General features: G+C 38.2%; 1 protein-coding gene across 1 annotated transcript in view; it reads right to left on the bottom strand.

The window, feature by feature from the left end:
- RAB39A (RAB39A, member RAS oncogene family) overlaps positions 1-12,721 on the bottom strand; it is a 32,061-nt gene extending 19,340 nt beyond the window's left edge. The window contains exon 1 of the mRNA XM_079102805.1: positions 12,358-12,721. Within this exon, the coding sequence (XP_078958931.1) occupies positions 12,358-12,584 (227 nt within the window). The 5' untranslated portion in view covers positions 12,585-12,721. The remainder of the gene's footprint in view (positions 1-12,357) is intronic.
- Positions 12,722-15,144: the final 2,423 nt, after the last annotated feature.

The raw sequence follows: 15,144 nt of genomic DNA, 5'->3' as shown, positions 1-15,144 counted from the left end.
GTCTTTGGAGGATTCAACAGTATGTATCAAGTCGATTTTGGCTTTTTCTTAACCATTAAGTTTAGAAATCATTAAAATAATTTTTTTTTTTCAGTGCTCAAGATTGGACTCAGTGCCTCATGCATACTAAGCACACTCTACCACTAAACTATACAGCCCCAGAATTTAGTTATCTTGAGTCTGCCCATTCATTTTCCATGCTGCAACAGCTTTCCTGCTTCCAAAAATTTGTTGATGTTATCTCTTTGTTCAGGAGGGTTTATGGTTTAAAAAAGTTCTATTGTGACCTTAGCAATTTCAGGAAAAAAAAAAAAAAAAACTAAAACAGATGCAGGTGTTCAGTCTGCTATCTTTACTAGAAGCCATGTCTTTTTTCTATTGTTATTGTTTCTTACTGTTTTTCATTTACTATACACATATCCATCATGTCCCAGCATCAAGCACCACCTTCTTTGGGTTACATCTTCTGAAACTGGCCTTCACTCTAAACACAGATGGCAATTTCTCCCTCTATTCTGCCACTGGAATTTATTTTAGTATGCACTATACCTTACTGTAATTATTTGATTATCTTTCTTTATTAAAAGTCTGTAAGAAAGACTGTCCTAATTGTCCCTCAGAATCTGTTCTACTATTTTCCTTTAGTAACAGAACTCCAAAAGTTTTAGCTGGCACTCAGCAACCTATTTAGAAACTATGTTCCTTTGTATCTCCTGCAGTTATTTGTGGTCATATCACTAGTTTGAGTTACAGGATCTGAGAAGTAATGTGTGCAATCTAAGGTTCATTTACTTGAAGAAGAAGCCATTTGCAGAGATATCCTGTTGCCTGTACTTGCCTGCTAAGAAATGGTAATGTTGGAGATCCCTGGAAACTGATGTTGAGGCAAAGCCACCATGATTACCCAGGAGTGCTCATTCTATAATATATAATTCTATTATAGGAGAGAGAAATAAGGCTCTATGTTATTTAAGTTACCATATTTTGGTGGTTTCTGTAATAGCATTGTAGCCTGTATTCTATCCAGTACAGACACTGCAAGGATTTGAATGTGAAACAGTATTATTTTTATAACTAGTGCCTGGTATGTAGTTAAGCTAAATAAATGTATAGATTTCCACAATTAAATTACTGTCTTTGTTAATTTCAGCTTCTAAAAAAAAAGAAGAAAAGAAAAGAAAGAAAGATAGCATTTAAGGACTGAAACTTATGAAGCTTATGAAACTTTAGAACACCATATCCAGTATTTGCTCTCCAACACCTCTCCTTATCTAATGAGGCATATTCTTCATGTAAGTTTCTCTACTTCAGTGCCAGTGTTCATTATCAATACTGCTACTATTGTGTAAAGCTATTTCCCCTTTTGCTTTCTGAATATAGCAATAAACTAAAGATTTGAGTCTACGGGGATAAGGTGTTGGGTTGTATGCAAACAGATATACTTTCAGGACAGAAACTGCACAGCATATCATTAAAACTCATTTCAACCATAACAAGAATTCTGGCATAACTGAAAGGGCACTAAACACAAAATTAGGAGAACTGGGCTCTTGTGCAAACCACCAACAAGCTATGAAGTCTTGGGTAGGTCAAAGAGTCTCTGGATATTAACCATATTATTTTAAAAAATGGTACTTTTATATCAGATCATCTCTATGTCCCTCCCTGATTCTATGGCCAGAGTTACTTTTCCCAGAATGTTGACCACAGTGTAGTTGATTAAAAAAAAAATATATACATATTTTTTAGTTGTTGATGAACCTTTATTCATTTATTTAGATGCAGTGCTGAGAATCAAACCCAGTGCCTCACACATGCTAGGCAAGTGTTCTACCACTGAGCCACAACCCCAGCTCTCTGTAGTTTCTTTCATGTTTTTTCCTCTTCACTTTCTTGGACTCTGTTTTTAATTCTTCTCTAATTTTCTTTACCTTCAATAATTCTCTGCTATGCTATTAATTACACCTTCTCTTCCACTTTTGATTCTCTTTCAGTGTGTAGCCATCTGTTCTCTAAAATTTGTCTTAAATTTCACCTATTTACTTCATTAATTTTAAAAAATGTTTTTATTAGTGCATTATAGTTATACATAATAGTGGGGTTCATTTTGACATAATCACACATGCATGAAATGTACTTTGTTTCATTTCAATCCCAGTACTTCCACCTTTCCTCCTCTCCTCCTTCCCCCATCATCTTCCTCTATCTCACTGATCTCCCTTCTATTGTTATGGGATCTCCCCGCCACCCATGCTTTTCCTTCCTTCCCTCCCTTCCTTCCTTCCTTCCTTCCTTCCTTCCCTCCCTCCCTCTCTCCCTCTTTCCTTCCTTCCTTCCTTCCTTCCTTCCTTCCTTCCTTCCTTCCCTTTCCTTTCTTTCCTTTCTTTTCTTTCCTTCCTTCCTTTCTTTCTTTCTTTCTTGTTTCCACATAGCTTCATTAACTTTTGTTTTCCTAATCCCAAAGCTTTTCTGTAGTTTTTTTTAATATCTAAAAAATCTAGTTATGAAAGTTCATCTATTTTCTTCTTTATATTCCAGGTTTTCTACTGCTTTTTAAAAAAATTTTTTTTTACTTGTCAATGGACCTTTATTTCTATTTATTTATTTATTTATTTATTTATTTATTTATTTATTTATTTATTTATTTATATGTGGTGCTGAAATTTGAACCCAGTGCCTCACACTTGCTAGGCAAGCACTTTACCACTGAGCTACAATCCCAGCCCCTTTCTAGTGCTTTTTATTTGAAGGCTTTGTGCTTAAAACAAATATGAATGATTTATATGATTTGTGTAAAAGTTTGACAAGTGGCTAAAAGTCAGACAAGAACATAAATATTTTAATTTTGAATGGGGGAAAAAATCAAAGGACTCTCTCAAGAGTTTCTAGAAGTTCCCCTAATGTATAGTAAATCAGATATTTAAAAAGGGAGCCTTGATGAAATCCCCTAGAAACACCAGTAAAAGTGACATGGAGAATCATATGAGAGAAGAAATTAAAAGGCCCTGAAACGTATTTCTACAATTATAGGATTTTTCTACACTTTAAAGTATCAGTTCCAAAAGTGCATTCTGTAGAACATTATTATAGCAAAATCCTCTCTGTAAAAGGACTCTGGTTTAGGAAACCACCTTGGGGGGGTCACAAGGTGTATTAGTATATTAACTGCTCTGAGAAAGGCTCAGGGTGTAGCTCAGTGGTACAGTGCTTGCCTACCATGGATGAGGCTCTGGGTTCAATTCCTAGCACCAGAGTTGGGGTGGTGGGGAACCCTGAAAAATACTGCAATGACTGGGCATTTCCAAAAGAACTGGATCAAGAAATGGCTTTCTAAAATGATGCCTATTAACATCAGTTTGAAAAATGCAAGTCTAAAGAAAATGACAGGCAATGCCTATAATTTGAGAATCTATGATTTTTCTTCATAAGGCTTTCTCTTACAGCTAGGAAGTTCTTAGCATCTACTAACTCCCTTTTATGGCATTCTCTCTCGATCTCTTCTCAGAGAAGAGGTTTCAGTTTGGGTTATTCACTGTTCTTTTGTATGTCTGTCATTAAGCCTATTCTTTAGCTTTATCTATTTGAGGACGTACCATACTAAGTCCTGTGAAAAGGAAATACATTTGGAGAGGCTAAAGAATCAGAAGAAAAGTCATTTTTTACATGTTTGGTAGAGGTAGGAAGATGATTTGAAAACAGATTATGACCAATCATACGAAAAGTAGGAAAAAAATAAGCACAGTGCTCACGATTTGTCAAGAAAAGTCTCTGATGACCTTTTGGATGTGCTTTGATGGAGACCTTTCTCATTTGACTTCTGATGCACTTGTCTAAGAAGTCTCCATTTCATTATCTCAATATTTTTTGACACTGAGATATTTTTAATGGTGTCCTTTATATTCTAGCTATTGATATCAGTGTATGGTTTTAAAGACTTTGTCAATAGTGTGATCATTTGACTTGGCAAGATGTTCCTAAATTAAAAATCAGTCATTACCATAAGAAGGAAAATAGAAATAATCACTATATTTTAAGAATGTTTAAGAGAATACTGTTATGATTTTAAATCAAACTAAGGTAATATACCAGCTAGTTATCAACACTTAACCCATAATATATATCTACAAAACTACTATCTGCACTTTGGTGGGGTGTAGGGGGGCAGATTACCAAGGATTGAAAACAGGGGCACTCTACCACTGAGCTACATCTCCAGTCTTTTTTTTTTTTTTTTTGGGTGCTGGGGATCGAACCCAGGGCCTTGTGCTTACAAGGCAAGCACTCTACCGACTTGAGCTATATCCCCAGCCCCTCCAGTCCTTTTTATTTGTTTACTTTGAGACAGAATCTTGCTATGTTGCTCAGGTTGGCCTCAAACTTATGATCCTCCTGCCTAAGCCTCCTGAGTAGCTGGGATTACAGGTGTGTGCTTACCATATCCAGCTACTATCTGTGTTTTGAAACTCTTTTACAGCTTAAACTACAAGAATCCTTTTAAATTTAAAATATACTTTGTCCTTCACATCACATTCTTCTGCAACTCCTGAAGGCAAGTACAGAAATTTATTACATGTTTCATAATAGGCCAGGAAGATTGTGTGAAGCAGAAATTTTTAAAGTGAACTTCCCTGAATCATATTATCAGAGTTGATTACAAGTTACTGACATTTAGAGGTAGATTTATTAAAAACATAAAGTATAAGCTTTATAGGTATTTTGTTTTAGAAAGAATTAAATAATATATATATTTTCTTTTCTCTTTCTTCCTTTTTTCTTTTGGTACTGGGGATTTAACTCAGGGGTGCTCTACCACTGATACCACTGAGTTACAAACTCAGCCTGTTCTTAGAAATGTTTTTGAGACAGGTCTCATTAAGTTGTCCAGACTGGCTTCACACTTGGCAATCTTCCTGCCTCAGTCTCCTGAGTTGCTAGGATTACAGGTGCACGCGCAATGCTAGCACAGAAAGAATTAAAATATCTTATTAAAACTTTATTTGATAGCTGGGCGTGGTGGTGTATGCCTGTAATTCCAGCAACCTGGGAGGATAAGGCAGGAGGATTTAACGTTCAAGGCTGGCCTGGGCAATTTAGCAAAATCCTATGCCAAAATAAAAGTTAAGAAACGTAGAACACCCCTAGGATCAAGTCCTAGTACAAAAACAAAAATCCCTTGAGGAGTTCATCTTTCTTACTTACTGCTTTACAGAGAGCAGGCTGGAAGAAAGCAAATTCTTCCCTCTAACTCGGGGTAGGAATAACTGATTCTTAATGTGCTAAAATGAATATTCTTAGATAATTCCAGTAAGTTCCTCTTCAAAATTTTTGGTTTTTATTTTTTGGGGTATTAAGGATTGAACCTGGGGTGCTTTACCACTGAGCTACATCCCCAATCCTTTAATTTTGAGACAAGTTCTTACTAAATTGTTTAGGGCCTTGCTAAATTGCTGAGGCTGGTCCTAAACTTGCAATCCTCCTACCTCAGCCTCCCGAGTCAGTGGGATTACAGGCATGTGCCACCACGCCCAATTTAAACATTTAAAAAATACTTATTTATTTATTTGTTTATTTATTTATTTATTTATTTATTGTGCTGGGAATTTAACCTAGAGCATTTTAATACTGAGATACACTCCCTGGCCCTTTTTAAATATTATTTTGAGACCAGTTCTCCTTGAGTTTCTAAGGCTGGCCTTAGTTGTGATCATCCTGCCTTAGCCTCCAAGTCTTTGGGATTAAAGGGCTGCATCACCATACCTGGCATATTTTTTTATCTCCAATTGATACATAACAGTTATACATATTTTGGGGCAGAGCCTTTTTAAACTTTTAAGTACTATGACTATAGGTAGCAAGTTTCTACAGAAATCTTTGCATGCTAATTAAGTAGACCGACAATTACTGAAAATTCTCTCTACATATTTCTTAAAATGGGCAAAGTACTTTTCTTCATGTGAAAACTTCATTGTTGTCATCCATGTACTCACAACATTATCTCTAACTCCCCCACCCCTGGTCTTTGACTTTGAAATCTACATTTGGGGGGGTGGCAATGAGTCAGAATAGGTGGTCATTTATAACACTGCCAACAGGGAAATGTTACTCCAAGATGAGGTATTATTTTTCTGGGTGGTCAATGTCTTTTAGAATATAGATACTCCTGGCAGGACCCTTATTAAGCTGTTAATTAATAATTTTGTATGTCTTAGTTTTTTAGCTACTTCTCTTTCTATAGCTAAGAGCATTAAGGGATGGTTTCTTAAAATTAACATTAAGATGTATTCAATGTTTACAGCAGCTCAGTTCACAGTAGGCAAGCTATGGAACCAACCTAAGTGCCCTTCAACAGATGAATTGATAAAGAAAATGTGGTACATATACACAATGTAACATTAATCAGCCATAAAGAAAAATGAAATTATGGCATTTGCCAGTAGATGGATGGAACTGGAGACTATCATGCTAAGTGAAATAAGCCAATCCCCAAAACTGAAGGCCAAATGTTCTTTCTGATGTGGATGCTAACTCATAATAAGTGGTGGGGGGGAGAGGTAGAGGAATAGAAATTCACTGCATTAGACAAAGGGGAATGAAGGGAAGGGAAGGGGATGGGAATAGAAAAGACAGTATGATTCTATGACAGAATCAGACATAGTTTTCCTATGTTCTTATATGAATACATGACCAGTGTAACTCATATCATGTATAGTTACAAAAATGATAAGTTACACTCCATGTATGTATGATATGTCAAAATATGTTCTACCATCATGTAGAACTAAAAAGAACAAATATAATTTTTTAAAAATTGAAGCATTAATTTTCTTTTTCTATACAATGAACTATATCTCAGCAATAAAAAGAAATGAATTTAAAGAAAAAGATGTGTGAGAGAAAAGCAGGGAAGGATAGTCTAGGCCTCACTACCCAAAAACATAAAGAGAGAAAAGTGGGAAGGCCCCCAAATCAGTTTTAACTACTTCACAATCTTGCCTGTTGGTAGCCACATCCCTCAGGCATTGAGTATACAATATTTAGTTTACTTCAGGGTCTATAATCACTTTCATATGTCAGTACAATATTGAGGTTGTGGCTACATATGCTAGATCAACAGATTAATTGAAGAAAAAAGAAAAGCAATCAGGTTTTCAAATCACTAGCTAGTTCTTGACTATCCTGACTCCATAATCACACAAAATGTTCTGAATGCCCTAAGTAGACACTGAAAATAATCTTTAGAGCATAAAAATGTTTGGCCTCATGAATCATCTTTACACTTGTTAGAAATGATATTGACTTATTCTTCTATACATTTTACTCTGAAATACCATAAAATAGTCACTTTGGGAGGAGGCTGCTTACTTTCCTCTTCTGTGAATTTTTCTTTCCAAAAAAGTGTACCCTTATAGATGCATTTGCATCATGTGACTTGTAATACCTACATAGTGTGTTTGTATCATAATATATTTGTATTATATGTGAGCATATCTCAATAACCTGGTCAAACAACCAATTAGATTGTTTTTTTCAATAATTTCAATAAGAGGCTCAGAGGCAGAGAACTGGGAGCCAACAAAGTTGAAGAACAAAAACAGACTAGAGGGGAAATCCATTTGGAATTTTCATACTTCCAAGCACAGTCCCAAACATAGGTGATCAGGAACTAAAGAAAGAGTTAAGAAACATGGCAAAGAAAAAGATAAACAGCAGAAGAGGAGCTGGAGGAAAGGAGATGAAGAAGCAAGTAGTGGGTTAAGGAGAAGCCCAGTGGGTTAGGGAGAAGCCCTGTAGATTAGTGATATTGGAAACCACCCCAAAGGTTATTTTGTTGTTGGGGGGACAGATAAAGGGCTGTCTCTTACAGGCACTACCTACAACACTTTGCTAAGTTAATTAGCTGTCTAATTAATGTCTGCATGTCTTCCATTACTCCAAAACTCAAATATGCAGTAATTCTGCCCCCGCCAAAGTGACTAAAGCACTTCATCATCAAAGGGAGCTTTTCCCAAATGACAGCCCTTAGAACACTATTATCATGAATTTTCATATTTTGAAAATAGCCCCTCAAATAAATTTGGGAAATGGTAGTCTAACCAAAGTTACACAGGTTTCTTTGCTTCAATATTTAGAGCTTTGATATGAATTTTTAAGGAAATGTTACACAGAATATAGAAATTTCCAAACTTGTATGATCACAGAACTCATCTTTCAAAAAGAATCACAACGGATGAGTGTTCTGTAGAACATACCCTGAAAGCACTGCAGGAGAACATTATTCTCTGAGCTTTATCATCAGTGGCTATAAACTGTAACACCCCAAGGCCAGACAATGTGGAAAAAAGGCCAAATCTGCTTGAATCCTGGAGATTTCCTATTCCTACTATCAAAATTGCTACTTCTTTATCTCACTTTATATATTAGTTCATTTTCTGTTTATAAAGAGGCTTTATAAAGAAAAAGAGGTTTATATAGTTCACTTTTGGAGGTTAAAAGTTCAGATAACATGGCTCTGGCATTGGCGAGGCTTCCCTTGACTGTACCATGTCACAGTGGATGGTATCAAGATGAAGCACATAAGAGAGGGAAAGATCACATGTCAAGATAGGAAGCCAAGGAGTAGGAAGGAACCAGACTCACTCTTTAATAATAGTTTACTCTCATGGAACTAACTGAAATCCCATAAGAATTACTTAATTCTTTTCAAGGGTGATACCCACAATAACCCCCAAATCACCTTACACAAGGGCCCACTTCTTAAAGTTCCCTCTATTTCTTAATATTGCCATGTTGGGAACCAAACTTCCGTACATGAATCCTTGGGAAACAAACCACATCCAAACCATAAAACTCTATATTTTTATTATTTTAAATGCTTTTTATGGAAAAAGCTTGAAATTTATATTCTTATATTTAACACTTTCCATATTTCCAGCCCTTCTAATATTCTTATTAACACCATATTAAACATTATTCTTATTTTCTTTACTGTGACACTTCTCCTATGATTAAATTTTTAAAAAGTGGTGCCGGTAATGGTGGCACATGCCTGTAATACCAGCAACTTGGGAGGCTAAGGCAAGAAGATTTTAAGTTTGAGGTCAACCCAGACAACTCATCAAGACCTTGCCTCAAAACTTAAAAAATATTTTTAAAAAGTGGTGGAGCACTCTGGGTTCAATTCCGAGTACTGGGGATGGCAGGAGAAGAGGGGAGAAAAAGGGAGAGGAAAAAAAAAAAAAAAAAAAAAAAGACTATTAAAAGTAGTGATTGCTAGTTTTCTCAACAATGCCAAACATCTTCCCTACCTCCTTGGCACATGGTAGCCTAGTCTGTGTGGCCTTATAATTAAGTTCTCTTCAATGAATTGACAATCTAAATGGTCTGTACCATGTTGGCCTCATTTTTTCAAAAGGAAATTGCTTGGTTTAGATCTCTTTTGCCTTGCTCTGAGCTTACATGGTGTGCCTGCAACCCGATGTTTGTGCATGCAGATGATGAAAATGTATTAGGGATGGCAGAAAACTAAGAGACAAGGTATCTGAACAATGACCTACAGCAGAACTATCCACCAACCTGAACCACTTACCTTGAGATTATTATAATTATATTATTATTACATAAGAGGTGGGGACCTTGATATTATACAAGAGAAAAATAAACTTCTATTTTCAAGAAAGGCATGGTAATTCTGAGTTTCCCTAATATAGAAATTCAACATTTTCCCTTATTAAAAACTTAATATCTGAGTTTATATTACAGTTAGAGTATGTTCATATATACATTATTTTTCAAAACTTTTTTCACTTTTGGGAAACAAATGTTATGTAGGTAGTTATCATTTACTGGAATGTTAATTTAAAGGCTGAAAACTAAGGCTAATCATGATCACACTTATCAGTTCACTATTTTATTGTTCTGAGACATATTTTTATGTCCAAGCTACTCCATAAGCTGCTAAAGTAGGTTCCTTTTGTTAGTTTATGTCTAACCACCAACAAACCTCCAAACAGTGTATACCACAAATTTCTCATAGTGTGATTATAAGCAGTGACAGGAATGTTATCTTCAAGTATCATTTTCTATGAAATAAAATGTACAAGGATATCTATTATTCAAAATAAGTATATTTTCTAGGATAAAGACACAAAATGGTTTAACAGTAATCATTTTAAATGTAATTTTATAGTAAAACATTCTGCCTAATGATAGAAAAGCTAAGCATTTGGACAAAGCTACTGAAATATGTATGTGTTTGAGAATATATCTTTGGTAAAAAGCCAAACAAAATAAAGTATGACTCATTGTCAGTAAACATTCCCTAAATGTCCTTGCATTATTATAGAAGAGTTACTGTGTGCTTTTAATAATGTATATAAAAATGAATTACTATTTACATTCTTCTCAAAAGCATTACAACCCAGTCGTCTATTTAGCAAAAAAGTCTTTAAAGTCAAACAAATTAATTATCCTTTACTTTCTTGTCAAAAAGTTGGAGCTACTTACTTGTAAGCAAATAATTATACACAAATAGATTTTATTACCTGTGTTTCTTGCAGTTGTGATTCCTAGCAGTTACTTGAAGTTTAAGGCATAAAAGAACATAAAGAACATGTTTTTATTGTACTGTTTAGAGGGTAGAGCCAGAGCTACTTAATAAAAGTTTTTTTCTACACTTGAAACATCTCAAAGTTCATCTCTGAGATCATAAGTTGATCTAAGTTGAAAAAATTTACAACCAACCTTAGAGTTAAAACTGGGAAGAAATCTGATATCATAATGACACCTTCCTTTTACAGATGAATGACAAGTTTGAAAAGCTATTTTAATTAAGAGACCTTCTTGAAAAGGAAACATTTCTTCCAGGAATCTCAAGTATTGTATAAATCAAATAAATAAGTTTTCACACCTGTCAGACGGTGGGCCTTAACCAACTTTCCACTTCATACTTATGAAAACTAAAGTATAAGCAAGCTAAGCAGTTCCCTTATTATCTCTATGAATCAGTGTCACAGCTGGGAATGGAAGCCAAAATTCTGAATGTTGGGCATTCTCAAGATGTAGTCTGATCTCATTCGGAATGGATGCTGGCTTGGGGGTGAGGGGAAGCCATGTTTGGGAAGTCCCCTCAAGGAATACTGTATTTTTTTTTTTTTTTACAAGCAGAGTACTTGCTGAGGAACACAAAATGCTTGCTTAAATGAGTTCCAAACGATAATGCGATCATTAAGAAACAAAACACTACGATGTATCTGTTTTCCTGCCTTCCTCTAAAATAAAGTGTCCCTGAATCACAGGATTTGAAAATATGCCTTAAATTTGGATCAATCTCAAATATCCAAGAAATGTACACAGTTTGGTTTACTATTTACTTGAGCTGCCTTTGTGAAATCCTTTAGACACCCAGTTAACCTTTAGAATGAGACTATTTGGGTACCTCTTTCTCTATTTAGAAATCTATTTTCTGTTCTATTATTACCTGGAACGTTAAGAACCCATCGTAAGTGAAATAAGTCCTGGCAAATTTCTCTTCCCCCTCCCCCGTCCCTTTATATGTAGATAGACATACATCCCCCAGCACCGAACCAATGATGACAAACTTCTAAAGACAACTCGACCCTTTAAACACACCCCCTAACCCCTCCCCACACACACCCACGCAACTTCAGCAGTGCCAGTGTTCCTGATGTAGCATGTAGTTGTCCTATAAACCATTCCCACGGGTCATGGCCCAGTATTTTCTGATGACCACATTCAGTGCTGTGAGGTGTTCAAACCATTACCGCATCCATCTCCCTGTGAACCATGCCCAGTGAGCTCATGCAGTAACCTGGGTTGGAGCTCTGCTTGCTGTCAAGCTAAAGAATCAATCACGAATCTGGGAACCCTACTTCACAGTTCTCCCTGGCCGCATAGCGGGGGAGCCTTTTGGTTAGGGCAGGAAAAGGGGCACTTGGAGGAAGGTGATCTGGTCAGGGAGGGCACAGAGGGGAAGCCGAGTTTCGGGAGAAAGCAGCAGGAGGAGCCCAAGGGGATCAAAATACCATCAAGGGCAGAAAGAGTTGGGGAAGTGGGGAACGCGAGGGTGACCCTGGTTCAGGCGGGAAAGGAGATACGGAAAGGGGGCGCAGGAAATGGGCGCCAAAGAAAGAAGTGAGAAATTGCGGAGGAGGAAGTCGTCCCTGGAAGAGGAGGGGCAAAGGGGAAGCAAGAATGGAGTGTTTGCACTTTCGAGAGGGAAGGGCCGAACCCTCTCCGGACCAGGGCTGGTGGGGCTGGCGCTTGGGGAGGGGGCGTTAGGGCGGGCGGGGTGGCTGCCCGCCTTCGAGGTCCCCGTGGTCTCGGCGGAGACGGCCCTACCTGAACCGCTCCTGTCCCGCCGTGTCCCAGAGCTGCAGCTTGATCCTCTTGCCCGGCTCGATCTCCAGCAGGCGGGAGAAGAAGTCCACGCCAACCGTGGGGTCGCAGGCAGGGGAGCGCAGCCCGGGGAAGCGGCCCTGGGTGAAGCGGTGCAGGAGGCACGACTTGCCCACGGTGGAGTCCCCAATCACGATGAGGCGGAACTGGTAGATCCAGATGGTCTCCATGGCTCACGTGCCCCGCCGGCTCCGGGCCGCCCCACCCGCGCTCGGCGGGGCAAGTTCGGCGGCGGGAACTGTCCCTTCAGCACCTCCCGGGCGCCTGCCTGCGGGCTTCCAGCATATTCCTGCGGCTGCGGCCGCCGCCTGGTCCCCGCCCTCTCGGGAGGGAGAGGCGGGGCCCGACCAGGCGGGGGCGGGGCCTCGGGCTGGGGGGCGGGGCGGGGGCCGCGGCGCCCGAAAGGGGGAGACAGGCTTGCGGCACGCGAATTCCCGCCCCTGACCGCTGTAAATCACTTTACTCCAAAGCTCACTGGGCGCCGACGGGAAAGTGGGTGTGGCGAAAGGACGTGACGGCAGCTACAACCAATGAAAATGAACCAAGGTCTCAACTCCGGGAGGGTCAGCCAATGAAAAGTGAGAATGATTATCTTACAGGCGTCCCGGCGGGCTTGACAGATTAGTGCTACGGTTTTGGAAGAGTAGGAGGCCATAACTTGCTTCTGTGCTCCTGCTTTTCCCTTAATCGATTTGTTACATCCCAGTTTTCTGAAGATCCCACTTGGCGGGGGATCCTATTGTCTAGTCTTGTTGAGCGCACCACCTCCTAGGTGTTCTAAGGTAAAGGAGTTGAAAGCATGATCGAAATAAATTTGCAGAACTATTTCTGAATGCTTCTAATAAGGACTGCCCTTTGCTGTTTGCCACCGTTGTCTCTGCACTGCTTTCAGAATCACAAAAGAGTGAGAAAAATATCGTGTGTTTCCCCCGTGTCCCTTGGGGCCCACACCTTGGAGAAGGAAGGGAGAGAAAAGTGAAATGTTGAGATGGTCATAAAACTTCCCACATTTCTCGGTCTTTTCTCTATAATTAGGAAAAAAAAAACAAAAAAACAAAAAACAAAACCAAAGCAACAACAACAACAACAAAAAAACTATGAGTGGTTTCAGATCGAACGGGTTAACCATCTAAGAAAATAAAGCAAAACTTGAATCCTGGAGGGAATTAACTACTTTCTCCTGCCTTTTCTCAATTTAAATAATAGTGAATTAAAGAAGTATCCTTAAAAAGTTAAATAAGTTAAACGGCTTTCACTTTTAAAATATGAAATTATGGCACTGCTGGTTAAATGGATGGAAATGGAGAATATCATGTTAAGTGAAATTAGCCAAACTCAGAAATTCAAAGGCCGAATGTTTTCTCTCCTATGCGGAAGCTAGAGTAAAATAAAGGAGAGTGGGAGGGAAGGATAAGCTTCCATGAAGAACCAGTCAAATACAAATTAATAGACCAAAGGAAGTCTGGTAGAGAAAAGAGAAGGGGAGGGGGAAGGGCAGAAGGGAAAAGGGGGGGGGGGATCATGAATTGAAACTGATTTTCATGTATGGATGCATGGATGACCAACTACCATGTATAACCATCAAGGGCTAATAAAAATAAATAAATAAACCTAAAAAAATTAAATGGCTTTAAAGTTTACACTTACTGAAACAAAATTTTCAATGATTTCACTTTTTTTTCTTGCATACATCCAACTGCTATCACTACTGTTTTTTGTCCTTTCTTCTTTTCTTGACTTGGAGGAAGAGGTGTTACTTTCAAGGATGCCTTGTCATTTCTCTTTTGTGGGCTTTCCCTTAACAGTTGCCCTTTATTTTATGCCTTTTATACCTCAGCTTTCTCACTCTCCACTCGTTCCTACCCCTCAGCTTATAACACAATTCTAAAACTAAGCAAAAGGCCTCTGCGTTATGCCTCTCCTTCAGATTTTTGCCTTCTCCATTAATTCTCCTTTTCACACATCAAAAAGAACCATCTATTTTCATTTCTCACCTACTAGTTTGTTTTCAACAAGTCTAATATACCCTTAATATTACTCTCTATGCCCAATACACCCATGAAACAATTTGCTTTAGATAAAGTTGCTGGGAACTTACTAATTATCAAATCCAAACCCGCACCTTCACTGTCCTCACCTCTCACTCCACTATCTTCTCTCTTTAGTTATCATTCTCCTTGACCTCCTAGCATTCCTCCAGTTATAGATAGCCAAGGGACAGAGTACTGACCATTGAAGTGTCTATGTGTGTGTGTAGTGTCTTGTAAAGTTTTTCTTTCTGTAAGTGCATGTCACCCTTCATTTTTTTTCTTCTTCCTTACTCCCTGGAAGATGTAACAACCATCTTGTGACCATGAAGATGATAGGAGAAGAAGTCAGGGTCCCTGATGACTTTGTCGATCTGTTATACCAGCTCTGTACAGTCCATTGTTTGAGACAAATTAATATCTGTTTAAGCTAATGGTGGCTTGGTTTTCTGTAGTACAACCTAAACATGTATATTTCTTGGTTTCCACAAAATCATTCTCTTCTGGTTTTCTGTTCTTTTTAAACTTCTTTACTAGCTCCTCTTTCTGTGATCTGTGTCTTAAATATTGAAGATTCTAAGAGATCGATCCTTCATCTCTTCCCCTTTTCCACTTCATCTCTTTGGACTTTTATGGAGAACTTCATCTTCTCCAGTGACTTCAGTTATTCCCATACCCAAACCAGACATCCTCCTATGGTCTC

This window comes from Sciurus vulgaris (assembly GCF_902686455.1).
Source record: "Sciurus vulgaris genome assembly, chromosome: 11".
Classification (NCBI taxonomy): Eukaryota; Metazoa; Chordata; class Mammalia; order Rodentia; family Sciuridae; genus Sciurus; species Sciurus vulgaris.
Note: the sequence above shows the minus strand (reverse complement) of the source record. Positions and strands in the feature narration are given on the sequence as shown.